We start from the raw sequence: 25,387 nt of genomic DNA on the forward strand, positions 1-25,387 counted from the left end.
TAGCTGTAGACATCAATCAAGTAAGCCAAAGGCAAGTTGATGCACAATAAACTTACTAGTTTGTCTTAATAAAGGATTTGCTATGCATCACGTTTAAGACGCCCAGAACCTTTAAAAATAAGTGCTTATTGTAATGGTAAAATAGGATATCTACATGCTTGTTACGACCAGTTACAAAGATGCAAGGAAAAACAAATTAAGGGTTTGGGCAGGGCTAGAACTGTCTTATTGGTGAGTTTCTTAGACTGCCTGAGGAAAAATATGAGAACATTTTCATGGATTGTTTCCTTTAGACTTTTAAGGCAAGGATGATTATGCATTACATTATAATATCTGGCAGAGATTCATTTGATCACCGTATTTCTAGAAATTTAATGTGAAAGGAAAATGTAAAACATTTAATCTCTAGATTGGCACTTACACTCCTTGTGATGACACTTAAATCACTTTGGCAGCATTCTGAGTAGTTGGCAGTTTCTACAAAATATGCCAGTTAAAGAGCACAACATGAGTACACTACATCGTGTCACATTCTTCTAAAACACAAATACTGAACTTCCACCACCTGCCACCATACAGCACTGCCATGACATCTTTGTAGAGATCCTGAGCTCCTTTAGAAAGTGGGATCTCATCAGCACAAGGTGAGAGAGGCAGTATCATTACCGTGGCTATCATTATCTGGTGGGCAGAATAAGTTCTCTACAGAATTACATGTTAAAAAAAGTTACCCAGTAAAATCAAATGCTTCAGTTCAGTTCAGCTTATATGTTCAAGGGAATTGGTGAACAGTAAGAAAGTATATATTGGTCTTCTACCGTGTTTATTTTTTGTCTCTAGTTAAAAAGACAAACTGTCTTCATTATAAAATGTTTAGAAAACACAGATTTGTTCACAGATAAATAGTTAGGGATAAATAAACCATAATTCCACATGTGAGAATTTTTCTGGTCTAGTATTTTTATTTTTCTTTCAGATATATATAGGACTTATGATACATTTAAAGAAATTGGATATAATGACTCACTGACCTCATATGCTTTCAAGCTCCATAGGGATTGACTTTTTTTAATTATTATTTTTATTGTAGTCGATTTATAATGTTAATTTCATGTGTACAGCAAAGTGATTCAGTTATACATATACATATATATATAGGATTGATTTTTTTAAATGATCAAAACACTCAAATCTGCAAATTCTTAAAAAAAAAAATTCTAAAATTTAGTATAGACACAAATTTGTTTAAACAGAGGCCAGCAATGTTGTGGGCTTTTTTTGGCTGATTCCCAAGGATGTGAAGAATATGCAAGAAAAGTTTATGCTGATTCTTCAAAATGAAAAGTAAAAGGAATGTTTCTAATACAGCACAATAAATCAACAATGAGGTGAACCCATGCAACTATTGGGTATATTGTAGAAATTTTCAAAATATATGTAGGTTGAATTCCAGGAAACAGTCATTTCTAATAAGCCACTTGACAGTTTTTTTTTTAACATCAATCTATAAAATAATGTTTAGCCTGGACAGAAAGTACAAATCAAACAAACCTAGTGGAAGATATGTTACAGAATTAGTACAGTAGTAGTAGCCATGGAACATTCTCACATCTAGAGTACTGTGAGAGAAACCAAGATTCAAGGAGTTACCACTTTACTGTTACCTGGTAGAGGAGGAGAATCTTAAACATCCATAGAGTTTACAGATACTAGGAGAGTGTTGTGGAATAAAAGTGCTAATTACATTTTTTGTTTTTGATAAAATTATATTTTTGAAGACAAACTTAATAAAAATTAGGAATTAGTTAATTATGGCAGACTGAGTGAAAATTCTCTAGACCTTCTGTCAGGCTCTCTGTTCCCAACTTTCAGTTTTCTCATCAAAGCATTCTTAAATCACCACATCTAATAGGCTATTGATCTTAATCCTTACCAGATTGTAGCCAATTTAAATTAGCAGTGCAAGGCTTACCTTGTGGTCCACTTCCTTTGGAGGAATACATTTGTGTCTCAGATAACTAACAGCATACATTATAGTCAACTCTACCTATTGACAAAAGTCCTAGATAGTATCTAGATGCATTCTTGGACTGATCCTGAGTCAGGTAACTTGTCTGCAATCACAACTAAGCATTTCTATTCATTGAGTCTCTCAAAATGCAATCCAAGGAAAGTATTTCCGGGGAATGGAATAACTTAAACCCATGAAGGGAAGAAATTAAAAGTGAACTGTCAGTGGATTTCGTTTGAGACTTCCATTTAGTACTTTCACACATATCATATCTAAGTTTGAAATCAGGAACCCCTCTTAGATTAAGTTGTTTTTAAAACAGAAAGCTCACTCACCATTCCGACTCTCTTCATCAATGGCAACTATGGTGGCTGGTGGTCCTCCCCTGGCTAGTTTGCAATCTAAAGAGAAAACAAGACAAAATAAGAAGTAAATACTACAGAGGCACTCTTAAATTAATTGAGAGGTACATTAATATTTAAAAAGAAAAAAAAGTCCTACAGTCAAATTAATATGCATCATTATTTTAACAATTTTTTTTTAAATTTTCATAAGAACTACATAGATTCCATACCACATCAGAACAGACACTTTGTATACCATCTTAGTGATGAGAAAATCTTACTGAGAAAACACCAGCAAAGACCACTGGAGAGCAGAAGTCCTTCAGGACAGAGATAATGGGATGTTAATTTAACCCAAAGAAATAACATAAAGGGATGATTAACAAGGATCAATTGTATGAAAGTTTCACAACAGAAACAAACATAATTGGACTTTAATTGTGATAAAAGGTCTAATTAAAGAGAGTGAATAGAATTTTAATAATGTTGTAAAGAGAATAAAACGAAGACAGACAAGCAATGCTCATGAGGTTGTTTGAGATTTTATTTTTGTTATCTTACCCTCATATTGCCAGTCTGGAGTCAAAAGTATAGAGTCATCAATGGAAGCAGATCAGAAAAATGGAAGAAAGAAAGGAAGAAAGAATATATGTATATATTTAGCGAAGATTTAAAGATATAAATAGCATTATACAATAACATATATCATCTAATGATTTGTGAAAATGAAATACATACAATCCTATATCAAATTTTGTAAATCTAACACAGCTATTAACAAGCTAACTTGATAATGTATGTCACTATCATCTTAAAAATTCATTACAGATCACCTTGCAAATAACATAAAATACCTTTGTTTCCCATGAAAAGGTAAAAACAAATTACTTATGAATAGTCTATTATCTCTGTGTTAACGCCTTAAGAATGGTGCCTGTCAATCAGTAGTGATGACAAATTTGTTATTTCAAACACTGCTAATACCCAGGTATCTCATGATAATGAACATGTAAATAGTATCATGAGCTATAATATCCATGATAGCTGAAATACGAAAGCTTGTCTGCAAGATGTCAAATGTACACTTGTGGGACGTAAAGCACTCTCCTGGGAGGTACCCGGCTGGCCGGATTGGGCTGTGTTATGCAGTCAGATGTTCACGGCACACCCCTGGGACTGCAACATAAATCAGATTTGCTTAAAGCCATCCAAGTATGTGTGCTATTTGGAAGATGATTACAAGACTTACTTACTTATTAAAATTCTGCTATTATGTACATGGGCATGAATAATAAGGGCTTTGGCAAGCACTATTCTATACTGTAAGATATGTGCTCTCATAAGAAGCTTAAAACATCAAAGATGTACAAATTTTCTCTCTTCATACCTACCAATATTCAAGGAGTTTCAAGTCCCGGCATTTTTAGATCAAAAATATCTCATACTCATTTTACTCCTTCCTCTCCTTCCTCGACCCCCTGCCATTGCACAGCTCCTCACTATTTGTCCCTTTTACTCTTGGAAACGTTTCCTCACTGATCTCTTGGAAGCTTTGTTCTCGTCCTGCATTCATTTATTCACTTCACAAGAATTATTTTATGCATCCAAATCAAAAGTAAAAATGGCACTTCTCTGTACAAAAAAAACGTGTTTCCTTTGGAGTGAAGGAGAGAAGAAAAAATTTTTTAGGATCTCATTCAAAAGTTTTTTTTTTTTAAACCATTTCAAAGGATGGCATAGTCTCAACATTATTAACTTAGAATCAAGCACTGTGCCCTGAGTCATATCAGAGCCCTTACTCTTGTTAGAATGTACCTCTGCAGACGCAATTTGTGGAAAAAATAAAGGAAACTTGACTAGTTCTTATAAGAAGCAATTCTTAGATTACCAAATATGCCTTCTATTTTTTTTCAAAGAGGAGTTACTTTTCAATACTCTTTTCTCTCTCTCTTTCCATATATATGTGTATATATGTATATGTATGTGTGTATATGTGTATAATACTTATAAGGCCACTGCTTTAGTTAAGATCCTCATAGCTGCAAAGTAGACAAAGATATGAATATTGACAAATGAATTGATACATAATCAATTTTATAGGCAGGCAGGATACAGGCAAAGGAAAGAAGAAGAAAGTTGGCTATAAATAAACAAAAGCCTTCCACCAGCTGGTTACTATTACATTTGTGGGTAGACTTTTTCCGTACAGTTAAGTATGACCCCCCATATCCCAGCCCTGCCTAACTCTATTGCCCTTTCCACTCTCATAGTTCATTCTCTAGCCATAGCCAACCACACGTATGTGTGCTGAACCATCTGCTGCAATGCCTTCCTCCTCCTCTTCCTCTGATTAACTTTTATTCTCTCAAGAACCTGGCAAGGCATCACCTCTTCTAGAAAATTGTCCTTGTCAGTCTAAACTAAATGCCTCTCTGAATTCCTTCAATTGGAATTGGATTCCACTGGATTCCACTGGAAAAATCACCTCATTAAAAATGTATTAGTGTGTTTTTCTCACAAGAGCTCCAACAGACCACGTCTGTGTCTTATTCATCTTAGGAACCACAAAACCTGACAAGAGTTGATCCTGAAAGAATATTTATTGACTTTTTTTTCTCAACTATAGTCAGCCCAGCCGCAGTCTCTCATTGAACATGCCTCCATGAGTGCTGCTCGGAACTCTGTTCTCATGTCCTCACCAACAGAAACAGCCCAGGAATAAAGGTGCAGCTACAGTGCCTCCTAGTCAGACCCCTTTGGATAACTAAGTTTTATTCTTCTGGTAGGTTCTGAAACCCCACAAAAAGAGATTTTCATGCCCAACGAATACTTTCTTTATTCTAACCAAAAATGATTTAAAAAAGCTTTTTAGAGTCACAACACTAATGAAGAGAAGTTTATCAGATGCATAAAAATGATCTATTAATAACGTTGTTCACAACAGCCAAAGTGTTCGTTTTGGAATGATGTGTTCATGAAAGTATAATTAGTTTTGAAATGCATAAAATATTTTTAATAACAAGTATGTTCAGAAATGTCTTGGAAAAAAGTAATAGTGGATGGAACAGCCAGGGATGTATTATGTGTGCAAAACATCCGAAAGGAGATCAAAGTGAAAACTAGAAAGCAATTTGGGGGCTGGGTGATCCTGTTCTCTATGCTCTGTGGATAATCTGTCTGCCACAGGACAGGCAGGTTAGCCCATGACGCCTGTACCTTGGAAACGGACTTCTGTGTTCTATTTAATTTCACCCTTGACTGTCTAGGTTAAATCACAAATTCACTGTTTTTCGTGCCTCAAATTTCTAACCTCTCAGGCCCCTACCCGAGTCCCATATCAATTTGTTGTAAAGTGCAGGATATGAATACAAATACCTGAATGTGCAGTGTGATTTGTTTTTGCAAATCTGTCATCAAACTAAAAATAAACTATATATTTTTTTCTACAGATTCTTAAATATTCTCATGCAATCAGTCAGATTTAAAACCTAAAAAGAAGTATTAGCAAGATATATAATGACTGAACCTGGGTTACACTGTTCTTATTGAAGACTAAGGCTTAAGAGCATGTTACAGAAAGCTCATGCAAAGGCTGTAATCCAGAATTGTTCAAATATGTTCATTCCTTACTATGAAGAGAGAACAGCCAGGGAGACCCTATTTCCACCTTAGCCTATTCTCAAAAGATCCATTTAAAGGTCAAACAATGTCTTTTCAATAACATTTCAAATCTATTCACTTTTTCGCCCCCATAAATTAACATGGCAGCTGTCATCAATATGTCAATGACTTGCATATTGTATTTCCTGCCCAATTGTCTCCTCTGAGTCTGGGTCCTACTGCTTAGACATTTGCACTTGTAATTTCAAGAGTGCCATAAATGTAAACTCCAAAATGGAATTCCAGTTGCTGCCCCCAGCCCATACCTGGCCTCTTCCAATGTGTATTATTTCAGTGAATGGCACAATTTTGCACCAAATTGCATAAACCAGAAAGGAGGAAGGTCACTTTTGAGCCTGCACATCTCCCTTGCCTTATGTGTTGAATCCCTCAATAAATCTTTAATATAATTCTTACAGAAAAACTTCTCATACCCACTTACAGCTTTCAATCTCTGAGGTCACTACGCTAATCCAGTCTCTTATCTAACCAAAAGGTCTTCCTAACTGTTCATCCTACAGGCAATCTGCCCTACTCTTTAATTTTTTATGTTTACCTGCATTGTTTTTTTTTACAAATAAAAATGTGCCTGCTTTTTAATAATGTGCCATTGCTTTTAGGTTAAAACAACATTTTTATGGCCTTTGAGCCTCCATAGACTATGATTTCAGAATGAAAACCAAAAATAAATGGCCTTACAAGGTCCTGCATGATGCAGACTTCTGCTTCCTCTCCAGTCTCATCTACTTCCACGTCCTCACTTGCTCTTGGCATTTCGCACAGGTTTTTCTTAACTACTCTATGCTCCACCCCGAGTGACCTCAAGACCTTTCTGCGTCGCATTATTTCTTGTTTCTAATCTTCACCCTCAGCTCATCACGCACTGACATATCCTTTAGGTTTTCACTTGTGCTTCACTTTCTCAAACCATTTATGATCCCCAGGTTCCCTGATATACACTCTGATAACTCTGCCTCTTAATATCAATTTATGAATATCTGATTCCTCACTGACAGAAGACTTGGTGATAATCTAGATCCTGTTTCTGTTCCTCAGAAGTGTGCTCCCAGGGCTAAGCTCCTGTCACACAGCTGGCTCTCAGCAACTATGCAGTGAGTGCAAAAGTGAATAGCCTCAGCCAAATTTGCGACAATAATTAAAAACTCTATAGCTTAATCTTCCTTTTCCTCTCTTTAATCTTTGGAATGTCATCCTCATATAAAAATAATGGGGAAAGAATGGTCCATAATTTAGATGTCAAAGACAGGATCATTGACACCACCTCAGCAGGAGTGTAAGAGGTAGCAGAACGTGCCACCTGAAAATAGGCCACTCAGGCAGGTTTCTTCTACTTTGAGAGCAATCAAGACCTCAAGACCCAGCAGATTTAGGGAAAGCTTTTTTTTTTTTTTTAACTTCCTCTTTAAATGCCTATACAAATTTTAAATGGGATTTGTATCAGGAAGAGAGCTGTTACCAGAGTTAACTTTTCATCTGAGAGAAGTCTCTGCACAGCAGGGCAAATATTTGTTACCAGATATTTCCTCTTCTCATCTTGCTGTGAATTGCCTTCCTTCCCTTTGAAGTCCCAGACCCTCTTCCCTTTTTTTTTTTTTAGCTCGGGGTGGTATATAAGCCTCAATTGCCTGGTTGCTTTTGAGTCTCAGATCTTTGTACGTAATTAAATTTGTTTTTCTCTTGTTAATCTTTTTTTATTACAGGCGGGTTTTAGCCAAGAACCTAGAAATGTAGAGGAAAAATTATTTTTCCTCTCCTATGAGGAAAAGTCTACTGTTAAAGACAGGGACAGACAATTTTATAGGAATATGGGATTTTTGAGGGACTAGTTATGAAAGATCATAGAGGGCCCAGAATTATACAAATAGGAGTAAAGAAAAGAGAAGGATAATTTTTTACTTGCTTTCAATTATCTATAGTTTCTGTTAGAATGCTCCAATCATCCAACTGAGTGAAGGACTGTCATGGAGCAAGGTTATTCCAATATCCTATTAATAGCAAGGGTGTATTCCAAGCCCTTTCATGATTTTATCAGATTGCTTTTTAAAGAAATAAAGCATAAAGACTTCAGATAGCAAAGCTTTTATGATGTCAGAAATCACAAATACTTTCGTGTCACCTTAGAATTTTTACTCAGCTGTTTCCTTCCCAGCTCCCTATGATTATCAGTGAATTATTCAAGCACCTAGCAGAGTATTTGACATATAATAATCATTCAATATATTAGTTGAACCAGGGAATATTCTCCTCCATGGAAAATGAATAAACCAACTCATTAAATCCTTAGTATTCATCATTTCAAATCTTTAGGGTGAGTGTTTATGTGTTAAGGACATAATTACCTCCCCTTCCCCCCCAAAAAAAAGTATTAAGGGAATTGATTCCTTGTATAGTATAGAGGTTAAGAATGTGCTTTGGAGTCAGATAACCAAATTTTACATCCTAATTTTGGCTTTTAAAAGTTGTGTAAATTAAATAGATTGTTGATTTCTTATACCTCAGTTTGCATAAATAGGTAAGGTAAGTATAATGACCTCATAGATCTCATAGATATATTACAACAAGGATAAATGAGATAATCTATGATAATTTCTTAGACTAGCACTTGGCAAAGTATAAAGGCAGAATAGATGCACCTTTAAATTTTTACAGTATCATTATTTTAAGAAGGAATGTATTTGAAGAGTCATTTCTCCTTTTTTCCTTTGATCAAAAGGTAGTAGAGAATCCCTTGGCTTTCCCTAAATTTTCAGTGAGAACTGGTCTTATTATCTATGTTATTGTGAAGTGCATTCTTAGGTAGAATAAAAGCAGTAGCGTGAAGTGTCACTGATGGTCTGCATGGATAGAAAAATGTTGGAATTCTTATTCCAGGTAACAACCTAGAGAGACACTAACCAGGACTAAATTTCCTAAAGGCAAATTCTTGAACTCCAGGTTTAAGAAAATAGTAAGGTGCTCACAGTCACGCACTGGTCCCACAGTAGCCTTGAAATGCACTGGTGTCCAAATGATGAGGCAGAAAGATCTTGAGAGTTACAGATTTTCTGGAAACTTTATTTTTCTCAACATCTCTCTATTAGTTTGGGAATTCAAAGTCACCTGATCTCTCTTATTTAGAGGCTTTTGTTTTCATACAAACACACACACACACATATACACACACACACACACACACGTTGAATCAGTTGCTTAGTTCAAAGCAATGTGGGCTCTCATTCAAAGGAGTTCTGTGCTCTCTTTAAGTTTCATGCTGCAGAAACATTTTAGTTCCAATTCACTGTCACAAGCAGCAGCAGAGGGACTATTCTAAATTTTTCTGTGGATCTTTGTAATACTCATTTCCAGGAAAATACACGTAGGAGTGAAATCTAAAAACAAAAAACAATCCCTATTTTACATTTTGACTCTCTCTGTCCTCGAAAAGAAAAGGAGTTTGACTTTGAAATTCATAAAATCAATAGAACCATACTCTAAGTTGTATGGTCTAAAACTGCAGTCAATAAAGACGAGGCATTAGGTCATGACTGAAGGAAAAGCAAAGTGAACTGAGTAAGCTAAAGGACATTGCAAGTAAGTCATTTTCATTTCAAGGATAAGATACACTGTTAGCATTAATAGATTTCAAATTTTACCATGGAGGGAGGAAGGTATACTTTATGATGCCTTAGTGTCACCATTAATTGGATTATATAATTTGATTAAGATGTTCCAACTACATGGTCTATTACAGTAATGCTCACTGAAGTCATTAATGATTATTGCTCTACATCACTGCTTTCATTAGGGCAATTTACTGTAGAGGCCATGGCTCCCTCAATCGCTGCATTTTTTAAAGTTACTATTTGCTTCATATTATTCTATCTGGTCTATCAATGACATTAGTCATGTATGATGGCATCTAGTGAGAGAAAGAAAATCATTCTCATTCTTAAGAAGTAAATGGATCTAAGTAATCAAAAGAAAAGATTTCAGGAGCTGCAGGAGGAAGGCAGGGCAGGAACTTAATTGTCAGAAGTGTGATCAGAAGATCAAGTAATATTTTTAAAGCTTGTTCACTGAGATTATTACTATACTTTGTTATTTTATAATTTCATGTAAATGTGTTGTCAAATGTATTAGTATTTGCACCCAAATGTAATTATCTTACTTAATTCATAATACATGAGTTAGAAGCTCTTTGAGTTTTCTTTCCATCATGATGACAGTTTTTCCTTACTTGTCCAAACTTCCATCAAGTGATTATGACTATATTTGAGGAATTTGAGATGGGCGAAATAATTCTTGGTCCAAAGTATAATATCATCACTGGATCAGAAGAAGCAGCACAGTATTGGGGTTATGGACATGGCCTTGGGGAACAGACTGTCTAGATTCACTATGAGCCAGATTTCATCACTTGTTAGCTCTTAAGATCTTTGAAAGTTACTTAAACACTCAAGCTCAGTTGCGTTAGTTGTAAAACTGAAATCATAGAATAGTGACCAGCATATGCAAGTCCTTTATAAATTTTTGTTAGGTAAATCAGATTCTAACCATATGAGCAAATCACATACAAAATTTGTGTATCTCCACGTTTTAAAGGCAATGATGTTAACATATTTTTAATTAAGTAGTAATTTCTTACATTTTTCAACATTGAAAGGAAGGTCATATTTTATTAGCAAATCACAATAGGCTTAGGATATGTTAGCATTTTTGATATCCATTTAATGTACTGGAATAGTAACAATACATTTAATTATATGGCCACAGGTTGCTAGTACACATAGATATAACTGAATCATGCAAAGGATTTTGTTTTCTTTTGCAGGGGGGAGGTAACATAGGATATTTTAAAAATTATCAGAGGGATACTTAAAACTAAAATAAAAGTAAAAACTTTTTATTTATACAGAGTTTATATCCATTCTGAAAGCTCTTTTTGCAAGCTTGCTGTGTTACTCTAAAATATTTTTAAAAGGTTTTTCCATTCATTAGCTTGTTTTATCATATCCAATTTGTCCTTATGTTTTATAATTGAAATATAAAGGAGAAAGGAAGGGATAAGGGTTTGTGTCAATGAGAAAAACAACTATTCAAGAAACACTTTACAAAAAGTAGCTAAAGAATGTGTATTCATGTTGTTTCTGAGAGCTGATTTGTTATTTTATTTTCTAATTATTCTTCATGAAGTAGCTCAAAGGAAATTCTCAATCATGCTTCTTACTAAGATTCTCAACAAGGTCAAAAAATAAAAGCTGCAGCATCAATGTTACTGTTTAAAACTGCATTCTTCAAACAGAGAGATTCTTAATAATTCTTTGTTTACAGATTACTATGCCTGTTTACATCAAAGTTTTTGCCACAAGCCATTATGAGTATCCAAGCTGTCAGTAAAAAAACAAACTCTATGGATTAAATGATAAAGAAAAAATGTAAGCATTTTATCACTTATAATAAACACCATATCTATGTAAACATCACGTTTTCTTACATCCTTTTTTCCAGTTTTATTAAGATATTATTGACATATATGTAAATTTAAGGTGTACTTGTGCACAATGTGATGATTTGATACATGTATATAGAACTGATTACCACAGTAAGGTTAGTTAACTCTACATTCCCTCATATAATTAACCTTTTTTGGTGTGGTGATGACATTTAAAATCTACTTTAACAACTTCCAAGTTTATAATACAGTATTGTTAAATATAGTCACTGTGCTGTAAATTAAATCCTCAGAATTTATTCATCTTAGTGCTTGAAGACTGTACCCTCTGACCAACATTTCTCAAATTCTTTCATCCTCCAACAACTAGTAACCACCAGTTTCTATGAGTTCAGCTTTTTAAAAATTCCACACGTAAGTGAGAACACAGTCTATTGTATTGTTGCAAAAGGCAAGATTTCCTTCATTTTTATGGCTGAATAAAATTCCATTGTATACACATGCTACATTTTCTTCACCCATTTGTCAGTGGACGCTTAGGTCGTCTCCACGTCTTGGCTATTGTGAATAATGCTGCAGTGAACATGGTGGTGCAGATATCTCTTCGACAGTGATACCATTTCCTTTAGATACGTACCCAGAAGTGGGATAGCTAAATTGAATAGTAGTCCCATTTTAAATGTTTTTGAAGCTTTGTACTGTTTTCCATTCTCACCAATGAGATACAATTCATTTTCTTCATATCCTTACCAGTACTTAGCATTTTTCTTTTTGATAATAAACATTCTATCAGATGTCATGTGATAACTCACCATGGTTTTGATCTGCATTTCCAAGGTTATTAGTGATGCTGAACGTCTTTTCATGTACCTGTTTACCATTCGTATGTTCTCTTTGGTAAAATGTCTCTTCAAGTCCTCTGTCCATTTTTTATCCTGATTGTTCTTTTGGCATTGAATTGTGTGAGCTCCTTATATATTTTAAATATTAATCCTTTATCAGGTAGTTTTGCAAATAATTTCTCCCATTCCATAGGTCAACTTTTCATTTTGCTTATTATTTCTTTTGCTGTGCAGAAGTTTTTAGTTTGATATAGTCCCACTATTTATTTTTGCTTTTGTTGCTTGTATTTTTGGTATCATAGCCCAAAAAACCATTGCCAAGACCAATATCAAGAAGCTTTTTTTTCTAAGTAGTTTTACAATTTGGGGTCTTATGTTTAAGTCTTTAATCCATTTTAAGTTAATTTTTATGAGCAGTATAAGATGTCATTCTTTTACATGTACACCCAGTTTTCCCAGCACTGTTTATTAAAAAGGCTATCCTTTCTCCATTGGGTATTTTTGGCCCTCTTCTTGAATATAAGTTGTGTAGGTTTATTTCTGGGCTATGGATTAAATAACATTGATATATATGTCTGTTTTATGCCAGTATCATACTTTTTCAATTACTAGTTTGTAATAAAATTGAAATAGCGACAGCTGATGCCTCCAGCTTCGTTCTTCATTCTCAGGACTGCTTTGTCTACTTGGGGTCTTTTCTGATTCCATACAAATTTTAAGATTGCTTTCTTTATTTTTGTGAAAACTGCCACTGGGATTTTTATGGGGATTACATTAAACATAGATGACTCTGGGTAGAATGGACATTTTAATAATATTGATTCTCCTGATCTGTTAACATAGGATGTCTTTCAATTTATTTATTTACTTATTTTTAAATTCAGTTTCTTTCATCAGTGTCTCAGTTTTCACTGTACAGGTCTTACATTTTCTTGGTCAAATTTATTCATAAATATTTTATCATTTTTGATGGAATTATAAATGAGATTGTTTTATTTCTTGTTTATATTGTTCATTGTTAGTATATAGAAACAACTGATTTTTGTATATTGATTTTGTATCTGGCGAATTTACAGAATTTGTTTACTAGTTCTAAAAGTTTTGTAGTGGTGTCTTACGGATTTTCTTATATGAGATATCATCTGCAAATAGAGAAAATTTTTCTTCTACTTTTCTGATTTGAATGTCTTTTACTTCTTTTGTCTTGCTTAATCACTCTGGCTAGGACTTCAGTACTACGTTAAATAGGAATGGTGACAGTGGGCACCCTTGTCTTGTTCCTGATCTTAGGGAAAAGGCTTTCAGCTGTTAACTGTTGAGTATGATGTTAGCTGTGGGCTTATTGCATATGGCCTTCACTATGTTGAGATACATTCCTTCTATGTCCAATCTGTTGAGGTTTTTTGTGATGAATGTATGTTGGATTTCATCAAATGCTTTTTCTGCATCTTTTGAGATCATACGGTTTTTATCTTTCATTCTCTTAATGTTGTGTATCATGTTTATTAATTTGCATATGTTGAATCATCCTGCATCCCGGGAATAAATCCCACTTGATGATGGTATATGATCCTTTTAATTTGTTGCTGATTTTAATTTTTGAGTATTTTTGCATCTATATCCATCAGGGATATCAGTCTGTAGTTTTGTTTTCTTGTACTCTTCTTATCTGGCTTTGGTAATTAATGGTGGCATCATATAATGAGTTTAGGAATGCTCCTTCCTCTTCAATTTTTTTTTGAAAAGTTTCAGAAGGACTGACATTAATTCTTTTTTATTTTTAATTGAAGTATAGCTGATGTAAAATATTATATAAATGACAAGTGTACAATATAGTGCTTCACAATTTTTAAAGGTTATACTCCATTTATAGTTATTATTACATATCAGCTACATTCCTTATGTTGTATAATATATTCAGGTAGCTTATTTTATACATAATAGCTTGTACCTTATAATCTTCTACCCATATATTGCCCCCACTCCTGCTTCTCACTGGTAGCCACTAGTTTGTTCTCTACATCTGTGCATCTATTTCTTTCTTTGCTATATTTACTAGTTTTTTGTATTCTTTAGCTTCCATATATGTGACATCGTATCTTATTTCTTTCTTTGTATGCCTTATTTCACTTAGCATAATACTGTCCAAGTCCATCCATGTTGCTTCAAATCAAAATTTCATTCATTTTTTATAGCTGAGTAATATTCCAGTGTGTGTGTGTGTACACATACATACCACTTCTTTGTTCATCTGCTGATGGATATTTAGGTTGCTTCAGTATCTTGGCAGTTGTAAATAATGCTGCTATGAATATTGGGGTGCACGTATCTTTTCATATTAGTGTTCTTGGTTTTTTTGGTTATATGCCCAGTAGTGGATATGCTGAGTCATCTATTAGTCCTATATTTAGTCTTTTGAGAAACTTCCATGCTGTTTTCCACAGTGGCTACACCATTTTACATTCCCACTGACAGTGCACAAGGGTTCCCTTTTCCCTACATCTTCACCAACATTTGTTATTTGTGTTCTTTTTGATAGCCATTCTGATATGTGTGAGATGATATCTTGTTGTGGTTTTGATTTGCATTTCCCTGATGATAAGCAATGTCTAGCATCTTTTCATGTGCATGTTGGCTATCTTCATGTTCTCTCTGGACAAATGTATGCATAGATCTTCTGCCCATTTTTTAATCAGGTTGTTTGTGTTTTTGATATTGAGTTGTATGAGCTGATACTGACTTCTTATTGGTCATATCATTTGCAAATATTTTATCCTATTCAGTAGGTTGTCTTTTCATTTTGTTGATGGTTTCCTTTACTGTACAAAAGCTTTTAAGTTTAATTAGGTCCCATTTGCTGATTTTTGTTTTTATATCCTTAGCTTTAGGAGATGAATCAAAAAAAAATTGCTACAATTTATGTCAAAGAATGTTCTATGTTTTCTTCTAGAAGTTTTATGTTTTCCAGACTTACATTTATGTCCTTAATCCATTTTGAGTTTATTTTTGTATATGGTGTTAGAGAATGTTTCAACTTTATTCTTTTACATGTAGCTGTCCAGTTTTCCCAGCACCATTTATTGAAGAGTAAGTCTTATCTCCATTGCATATTCTTCCTCCTTTGTTGTAGTTAATTGACCATAGGTGCAGGGGTATATTTCTGAATTCTCTATTCTGTTCCATTGATCAGTGTGTCTGTTTTTGTGCCAGCACCGTATTTCTTTGATTACTGTAACTTTGTAGCATAGTCTGAAGTCAGGAAGTGTGATTCCTCCAGCTCTGTTCTTTCTCTACTGTTTTGGCTATTCAGGGTCTTTTGCTTTTCATACAAATTTTAAAATTATTTGTTCTGGTTCTGTAAAAAATGCCATTGGCATTTTGAGAGGGATTGCACTGAATCTGCAGAATGCCTTGGGTAGTATGGTCATTTAACAATATTAATTCTTCCAGTCCAAGCACATGATGCATCTTTCCATCTGTTTGTGTCATCCTCAATTTTTTCATCAGTGTCTTATAGTTTTCTGAGTATAGATCTTTTGCCTTGTTTGGTAGTTTTATCCTAAGGTATTTTATTATTTTTGATGCGATGGTAAATAGGATTATTTCCTTAATTTCTTCTTCTGATAGTGAATTTTTAGTATATAAAAATTCAATTGATTTCTATATATTAATTTTGTATTCTGCAACTTTACCTAATTTATTGATGAACTATACTAGTTTTCTGGTAGTGCCTTTAAGATTTTCTACATATAGTATCATGTCATTTGCAAACAGTGACAGTTTTACTTCATCCTTTCCAATTTGGACTCCCTTTATTTCTTTTTCTTATGCAATTGCTGTGTCTAAAACTTCCAGTACAATGTTGAATAAAATTGGCAAGAGTGGGCATCCTTGTCTTCTTCCTGATCTTAGAGGAAATGCTTTCAAGTTTTCACTGTTGAGTATGATGTTAGCTATGGGTCTGTCATATATAGCCTTTATATTTTCAGATATGTTCCTTTTATGCCCACTTTCTGGAGAGTTTTTTTTATCAATTCATGTTGAATTTTGTCAAAAGTTTTTTTCTGAATTTTTCTGAGATGGCCATACAGTTTTTACTCTTCAGTTTGTTAATGTGGTACTATCACATTTATTGACTTGTGGACATTGAAAAATCCTTGCATACTGGGATGAATCCCACTTGATCATGATGCATGATCCTTTTAATATTTTGTTGGAGTCAGTTTGCTAGCATTTTGTTGAGTATTTTTGCATCAGTGTTTGTCAATGATAATGGCTTGCAACTTTCTTTCTTTGTAATGTCTTTGATTTTGGTGTCAGGGCCTGATAGAATCAGTTTGTAAGTATTCGTTCCTCTGCAATTTTTTGGAATAGTTTGAGAAGAATAGGTGTTAACTCTTCTCTAAGAGTTTGGTAGATTTCATCTGTGAAGCTATCTGGCCCTGGAATTTGTTGGGAGTTTCTTTGTTACTGATTCAGTTTCATTACGGATAATTGGTCTGTTTGTATTTTCTATATCTTCCTGGTCAGTCTTGGGAGATTATACATTTCTAAGAATTTGTCTGTTTCTTCTGGTCTTCCATTTTATTGGTGTATATTTGTTTGTAGTAGTCTCTTATGATCTCTCTCTTTTTTAAATTATATAATTTATTTTAAAGTATCATATTTTTGTTTAAATTGAAGTGTAGTTGATGTACAATATTACATGTTACAGGTATGCAATATAATGATTCACAAATTTTAAAGGTTATACTCCATTTACAGTTATTACAAAATATTGGCTATATTCCCCATGTTGTACAGTACATACTTGTAGCTTATTTTATACCTGATATTTGTACCTCTTAATCCTCCCACCTCCATCTTGCTCCTCCCGCTCCCCTATCCCCGCTGGTACCACTAGTTCCTTCTCTACATCTGTGAGTCTGTTTCTTGTCTGTTATATTCACTAGTTAGTTGATTTTTTTTTAGATTCCACATACAAGTGATATCTTACATTACTTGTCTTTCTCTGTCTGACTTATCTCACTAACCATAAAGCCCTCCAAGTGCATCCGTACTGTAAGCCAGAAACTAAAACATTTCTTTTACTGCACATTTTTAAAATTTACATATATATGTATGTTTAACAGTCTTTATTTTAAAATCTATTGTCAGTATTGCTACCTGGATTTTTTTGATTTCCATCTGAATGAAATACCTTTTTCCATCCTCTTACTTTCAGTCAGTGTGTGTCTTTAAACATGAAGTGAGTCTCTTGAAGGCAGTATATATACATAGGTCTTGTTTTTGTATCTTTTCAGCCACTCTGTGGCTTTTGGTTGAAGCATTTATTCCACTTACATTTTAAGTAATTAATGATACGTATTTTCTTATTGCTATTTTGTTATTTGTTTGGGGATTGTTATTGTAGTTCTTTTTTCCTTTTCTGTTCCCTTATTATTTGATAACTACCTTTAGTGTTATGTGTGAATTTCTTGTGTGTATGTGTGTGTATCTGTTATAGATTTTTGGTTTGTGGTTACCATGAGTTTTTTTTATATATAGCAGTCAATCAATCAATCTACCTGATTATTTTAAGTTTCTGATCTCTTAATTTCAAATGCATTTTAGAAGCCCTGTATTTGTACCCTCCTCCTCTCATGATTACTGCTTTTGATATATTTTACATCTAATTGTTTTGTGTACCCCTTGTGTATCCCTTAACTGCTAATTGTGGATATATATGATTTTACTACTTTTTTCTTTTAGCGTTCTCACTAGCTTTGTATGTGGATGATTTCCTACCTTTCCTGTATGTTTGCCTTTACTGGTGAGCTTTTCATTTTTTTCCTACTTGGAAAAGTTCCTTTAATATTTCTTGTAAAATCAATTTGGTGGTGCTGAACTCTTTCAGCTTTAGTTTGCCTATAAAACTTTAGATCTCTCCATCAAATCTGAATTAGAGCCCTGCTGGGTGTTCTTGGTTGTAGATTTTTCCCTTTCATCACTTTAAAAGTATTGTGCCAGTCTCTTCTGGCCTGCAAGGTTTCTGCTGAAAAATCAGCTGATAGCCTTACAGGAGTACCCATGTATGTTATTTGTTACCTTTCCCTTGTTGCTTTTAATATCCTTTCTCTCTCTCTCTCTCTCTTTTTTTTTTTTTTGTCATTTTAATTAAATGTGACTTGGGGTGTCTCTTTGGATTAATCCTTTATATGACTCTCCGTACCTTCTGCACTTGGATGTCTGTTTCTTTTCCTAGGTTATGGAAGTTTTCAGCTATTATGTCTTCAAATATGTTCTCTGCCCCTTTCTCTCTCTTCTCCTTCTGGGACCTCAGTAATGTGAATATTAGTGTGCTTGATGTTGTCCCAGAGATCTCTTAAACTGTCCTCATTTCTTTTTATTCTTGTTTCTGTTAAGCATCAGAATTTCCACTACTCTGTCTTCTAGCTCACTGATATATTCCTCTGTATTATTTAGTCTATTGATTCCCTCTAGTGTATTTTTCATTTCAGTTATTGTAATCTTCATTTTTATTTGTTTGTCTTTGTATTTCTAACTTTCTTCTGTCTCTGTACATCCATCCTTCTCCTAAGCTTTTTGATCATCTTTATGATCATTACCTTGTACTACTTTCTGGGTAGATTTCCTATCTCCACTTTACTTAGTTGTTTTTCTGGGTCTTTATCTTATTCCTTTGTCTGAAGCATGTTCCTCTGCTACCTCATTTTACCTAAATTGCCATTTTTATTTTGACATATCTAGTAGGTTGGTTATGTGTCCTAACCTTGGAGAAGTGGCCTTTTGTAGGAAACTTCCTATGCATCCCAGCATCTCTCTCCCTCTTGTTACCCAAGCTATATGCTCTAGTGTTTTCCCCTATAATGGCTGAATGGGCCCTTCTGTTGTAACAAAATGGCTATGTGGATGGTCTGGTATGCTTGATTGGCCTCCAGTCTAGTTGGTTACCAAATACTTTGTGCAGAGGCTGCTGGCTGCTGGTTGGTGGGACTGGATCATGAAACAACCTGACTGCAGCACTCTGGAGGCCCCAGGGATTTTGATGGCTCACTGGTGGTCTCTGTCAAGAAGACTTTGAGGCTGTTGTCCACCCACTGATAGGTGAAGCCAGGTTCTGAGGTTAGTGCCAGACAACTGTCAGGCAAAGCTAGATTGTAGAATCTGGTTGCAGGGCCCAGGGATCCCAGAGCTGGTGTCAGGTCACTGGTGGTGGGGGGAGCAAGTTTCTTACACAGTTGGGTACAGTGTCCATGGTATCCTGAAGCTTATGTTGGCCTGTTAGAGGGAAGGGCCTGAGCCCTGCTGGTCTCAGGGTAAAGTCTGTCCTGCTGTGGGTAGGCTGGATTCACAGGCTACAGGATTGTAGTTTTCTTGTGTCTGTTGTCTGTTCTCTGGTGGATAAGTCTGGTCCAGAGGCTAGAGCATGCTTTCTGACAGGAGGGCAACATCCCATGTGATTCTGGAGCTGGTGCCTGCCTATTGGTGGATGGAGCTGGGTCTTAGGCCTCTGCTGGACAGGTGCATGTCTAGAGGCAGCTGTAGGCTCAGAAGGTCTTTAGGCATCCAGTCTGCTAAGGAGTGGTTGTGTCCCTACTCAGTTACATGGTCTGGAGTTTCCAGACACTGATGCCTTCAGGCTGTTGGGTGCTGACAGGTCTTGGGGCTAATGAACTAGAGGGGATATCCCACAGTGGTGCCTGCCAGCACTAATGGGCATGTGGTAGAAAGCTCACAAGAATGGCTCTTGCCAGTGTCTATGTCCCCAGGGTGAGCTGTTGCTGCCATCCCACATCTCTAGGAGATTCTCCAAAAGAGCAGGTAGATCTGGCCCAGACTGCTATTAGTTTATTGCCTTTGCCCTGTGTCCTTGTGCATTTGAGATTTTGTGTGTGCCCTTTAAGAGTGAAGTCTCTACCTCCCCCAGTCCTGTGGGGCTCCTGAAATTAAGCCCTGCTGGCCTTCAAAGCAAAATGCTCTGAAGGCTCATCTTTAAGTTGCAAGACCCCAGGCATGGAGCCCAATATGGGGCTCAGAGGTCTCACTCCTGTGGGATAATCTCTGAAATGTGATTATTTTCCAGTTTTTGGGTTGCTCACCCAGAGGTGTCGAAATTGACTATGTCATGAATCCACCTCTCCTACCCATCCTATTTTGTTTCCTTCTTTGTGTCTCTAGTTGTAGAAGATCTTTTTGTTCTGGTAGGTTCTGTTCTTTTTCATCTGTAATTATTCTGCAGATAGTTGTGATTTTGGGGAGTTTGTGAGAGGAGGTGAGTTCAGGGACTTCCTACTCTACTGTCTTGGCTCCAATCTGCCATTAATTCTTTTAAAATGTTTGATGGCATTCAGTGAAACCATCTGGTTGGTTCTGGGCTTTTCTCCGTTGGGATGTTTTGCTGACCAGCTCAGTCTCCTTACTCATTACTGGTATGTTCAAATTTTCTATTTCTTCATGATTCAGTCTTAGTAGGCTGTGTTGCAAGGAATTTATCCACTTCTAGGTTATCCAATTTATTGGTGTTTAATTGTTTAATCTCCTATGATCCTTTGTATTTTTGTGGTGTCTGTAGTAATGTGTCCTCTTTCATTTATGATTTATTTATTTTAATCTTCTCTGTTGTTTCTTAGTTTAGCAAAATGTTGGTCAATTCCATTTATCTTTTCAAAAATATATCTCTCAATTGCATTGATATTTTCTATTGTTTTTTCCTGTTCTCTATATCATTTATTTAGATCATCTTTTTTGTTTCCTTCCTTCTGTTAACTTTTGGTTTCTTCTTCTAGTCCCTTGAAATGTATAGTTAGGTTATTTTCATCTGAGGTCTTTCTTTTTTCTTAATGTAGGCTTTTTTTTTTTTTTTTGCTATAACTTACCCTTCTAGCACTGTTTCTGCTGCATCTCATAAGTTCTGATGTACTGTGTTCCTACTTTCATTTATTTCAAGATATATTTTTAAAATTTCTCTTTTCATTCCTTCTTTGACCTATTGGTGTTCAAGCATGTGGTGTTTAATTTCCACAGATTTCTGATTTTTCCAGTTTCCTCCTGTTTTTGATTTCTTGTTTTATAACATTGTGATCAGAAAAGATACTTTGTTATGAGTTTTGTCTTATATTTGTTAAAGTTTGTTTTGTGATCTAATGAATTATCTACCCTGGAGAATGTTCTATGCACACTTGAAAAAAGAATGTGTATTCTGCTGCTATTGAGGGAATGTTCTGTATGTAACTGTTAGATCCACTTTACGTAAGGTATTCAAGTTCAATGTTTCCTTATTAATATTCTGGTTAGATGAACTATCCGTTGTTGAAAGTGGAGTATTGAAATCCCCTACTGTTACTGTATTGTTTTCTATTTCTCCCTTCAGATCTGCTAGTATTTGATTTATATATTTAGGTGCTCTGATGTTGGGTGCATACACATCGATGATACATCTTTTTCTCGAATTGACTCCCTTTTGAAAATTATATAATGATCTCCTTTGTCTCTTGCTACAGTTTTTTACTTAAAGTCTAATTTGTTTAATATAAGTTTAGCCCCACGTGCTCTCTTTTGGTTTCCATTTACATGGAATATCTTTTTCCATTCCTTCACTTTGAGCCTCTTTATGTCCTTAAAGCTGAAGTGAGTCTCTTTGTAGACAGCATATATTTGGATCTTTTTTTTTTTTTAACCTGCTCAGACACTCTATGCTTTTTGATTTGATAATTTAGTCCATTTAGATACCCAGTAATTATTGATGGGTAAGGATTTACTAACACTATCTAACTTATTATTTTTGGGTGGCTTCATAGTTCCCGTGTTCTTTTCTTCCTGTTTGCTGTCTGTCTTGTGAATTGTTGATTTTCTGTAATGATGTGTTTTGATTCCCTTCTCTTTGCCTTTTGTTTATCTACTGAAAGTTTTTACTTTTGATTACTATGGGGCTTACAGAAAGCATCTTAAAGATATACCGTTCTATTTTAAGCTGATAAGAACTTATTTTCAAGTTCACCTGCCTCTATACCCTATACCTTTCTTCTCTCCACCTCCACAATTTTACATTTTTGATGTCACAATTTACCTCTTTTTAAATTGTGTATCCATTAGCTAATTATTGTAGCTATTGTTATTTTTAAAACTTCTGCCCTTTAACCTTAATATTATGGTTAAGTGATTATCATGCCACCATATTACAGCATTAGAATAATCTGAATTTGACAGTATATTTACCTTTACCAGCATGTTTTTAAATGTTTTTGTTTTATTATTATTAATCAGCATCCTTTCATTTTAGGTCAAACAAGCCCTTTCAGCATTTCTTTTACAGCAGGTGTAGTGGTCTCTCCTTCATTTCTGAAAGATGACTTTGTTGGCACTTTTTTCTTTCAGGACTTTGTATATATCATATCACTCTCTTGTCCTACAAGTTTCTGCTGAGAAATCTACCTATAATCTTAGGGGAGTTCCCTTACAGGTGAGGGTTGTTTTTTTTTTTTCCCTACTGTATTGAAAATTCTTTTTGTCTTTTGATTTTAGATGATTTTATTATGTTATCATAATGCGTCTTTTGGAAGATTTTTTTTGGGTTGAATTTTTGGGGAGGATCCATTAACTTCTTGAACATCAATGTACAAACCTCTTCCCAGATTTGGGACATTCTCAGCCCTTATTTCTTTAAACAAGCTTTGCACCACTTTCTCCCTCTTTTTTCCTTCTGGGACTCCAATAATGCAAAGATTATTTCTTTTAATGGTATGCCATAATTTACTTAGGCTTTCTTTACTCTTTTTAATTACAATTTTTAAAAATTTCTCTCTGACTGAATGATTTCAAATAGCCTATCTTCTCATTTACTAATTCTTTCTCCTGCTTGGTTGAGTCTACTATTGAAGTTCTCTATTGAATTCTTCAGTTCAATCTTTGTACTCTTTAACCTTAGGGTTTCTTACTATTTTATTTTTTTAATTTCTATTTCTTTGTTGAATTTCTATTTTGTTCATGTATTATTCTAATTTAGTTTTAGTTTATGCATATTTCCTGGTAGTTCACTGAATTTCTTTAAGAGTGTTGTTCTGAATTCTTTGTCAGAAAATACATAGAGCTCCATTTCTTTAGGAACATGCAATAGGGTTTTATTAGTTTCCTTTGGTGGTGTCATATTTTCTTGATTATTCATGAGCCTTGTGATCTTGAGTTGGTGTCTGTGCATTAGAGGAAGTTGGCACCTCTTCCATACTTTGCACACTGGCTTTGTCAGGCAAATCCCTTCACCAGTTAGCCCATCCAGAGACTCTGCTTGATCTGTCTGGCAGTATCTCTGGGTAGGTTTGCTATTGGAGTCCCTAAATTGGTAGGTCAAGTACCTGGGTCAGCAGGTGGGTAGGACTGGAACTTGGGTTGATGGGGACCAGCCTAGGGGTCTGGTCCCCTGGGGGCAACCTGAAGCCTAGGTTTACTGGGTTGGGTCTGACACCTGAGTCTTCTATGATAGCTTGGGATTAGGTCTGTGTAGGTGGACCTGAATTCTAGGTCCACAGGAGCCAATCAGGTGCTAGTTACCACTAATGTGGGCGTATCATTTGAATCCACAGGGTCTAATACAGTATTGGTATGGGTTAGGAACCTGGCCTCATGGGAGCAAGGCTGGGGCAATGGGGGCCAAGTGCTGGCATGGGCTGAGAGCTTGGGTTTGCTGAATCTGGTCTGGACTCTACATCTGTGTAGGCTGATCTGACACTGCAGTGAATCAAAAGATCTGGGTCCATGATAGTTGGCCTAGTGCTGGGCCTGGCCAGAAGCCTGGGTTTGTGGGTTCCGACCTAGTTCCTGGGTTCATAGAAGCTATGACTACAGTTTTGACTGTGGCCGTACGAATAAAAGCATCATTGATAAACTGATTATTTTTTGGCTCACAGGTTTTCTTTAGAGTTCTCAAAAACTAAAAATAATCAAGTACTAAAGCCAAGTATTTTACCACCCTTGGCACTTAGAAATTATGTTTTTGACAGTTTGCTATTCACATGTACAACACATGATGATGAAATCTCTATGTCCTGCAGAGTTTACCACTCATAGGTTCATTTCTAGACAATCCTCTATAGATGCCTGTGGTTTTGAATATCTGCTGCTAGTTAAAAGAATTTTTCAAGGGGAGAACTCCATATTTTATTTCTTAGTGGTTGCTCATAAAACACATTCTGCCAACAGTGGGCCCAGAGGTCACTTTATTATTATAACTGCTTCCCTTGTTGTTTTCCAAGCTACGTGTTTTCTTATTTCATAATCATCCTTCCATTCTCAGGATTGTAGTCTTATGGTACACACATAGCAGTTTTCTATATGATATTCAAAAAAGAGAGAAATGCTGCAGCGATTAGAAATCTTTTCAGAATTTCTGTTCTATTAAGAGCATTTTTTAATACCTCTTCTCAAATTAGTTAACTTGAATATGGTGATGGATTTCTTGTTGGATTGTTAGATACTCCCCTCAATGTCCTATAAACTTTAGTAATGTTCCTGTCACCAGGAAGTCATTTTAAAAAATTCCATTTATCATAGTCAAGAACCAGAAATATTACATAAGCGGAGTCTCAAATATCCCAAATGTCCATACACGAAACTCATGAAACTGACACTTAAGAGAAAGCCCTAGACCTTTAGCGAGAATCAAACCTACTTTTCTATAATATTATAATAAAATTTATTTTCTTCTTTCCTAATCCAAAATGGATTATAAAACATTAATAAAAGTAGAGAATGTGGGGAAAAACAGACATGCCTAAAGGAAGGCACAATTTCAATTAGAGAGCAAGAGCAGAGAGAGTGAGAATTATTAAAAGTAGATACAAGGACTTAGAAAACATAGTTGTCTGGAGCAAATACCCTTCTATACTAAAACAGCTTCAGTATGGCTTTATGGAACATTGTGCTAGTTAATAATGAAGTTAATGATCTTAACTCAGCACCATAATATTTAATTTATGCAAACTCTTTAAATGATGGAAAAGCGTATATTTTAGAAAGATTTACATTCATGGGGCTTATAATAAAACAAATATTGATGAAAATAAAGAGAGATTTTTGTTATGGC

The 25,387-nt window shown here is 35.1% G+C and overlaps 1 protein-coding gene across 3 annotated transcripts in view; it reads right to left on the reverse strand.

The window, feature by feature from the left end:
* PCDH15 (protocadherin related 15) overlaps positions 1–25,387 on the reverse strand; it is a 721,184-nt gene that overhangs the window by 494,788 nt on the left and 201,009 nt on the right. For all 3 annotated transcript variants that reach the window (XM_074374029.1, XM_074374028.1, XM_074374030.1), the window contains exon 3: positions 2,347–2,412. In XM_074374029.1, coding sequence (XP_074230130.1) covers positions 2,347–2,412 — 66 coding nt within the window. The remainder of the gene's footprint in view (positions 1–2,346; positions 2,413–25,387) is intronic.

This window comes from Camelus bactrianus, chromosome 11 (genome assembly GCF_048773025.1).
Source record: "Camelus bactrianus isolate YW-2024 breed Bactrian camel chromosome 11, ASM4877302v1, whole genome shotgun sequence".
In the NCBI taxonomy this organism is placed as follows: Eukaryota; Metazoa; Chordata; class Mammalia; order Artiodactyla; family Camelidae; genus Camelus; species Camelus bactrianus.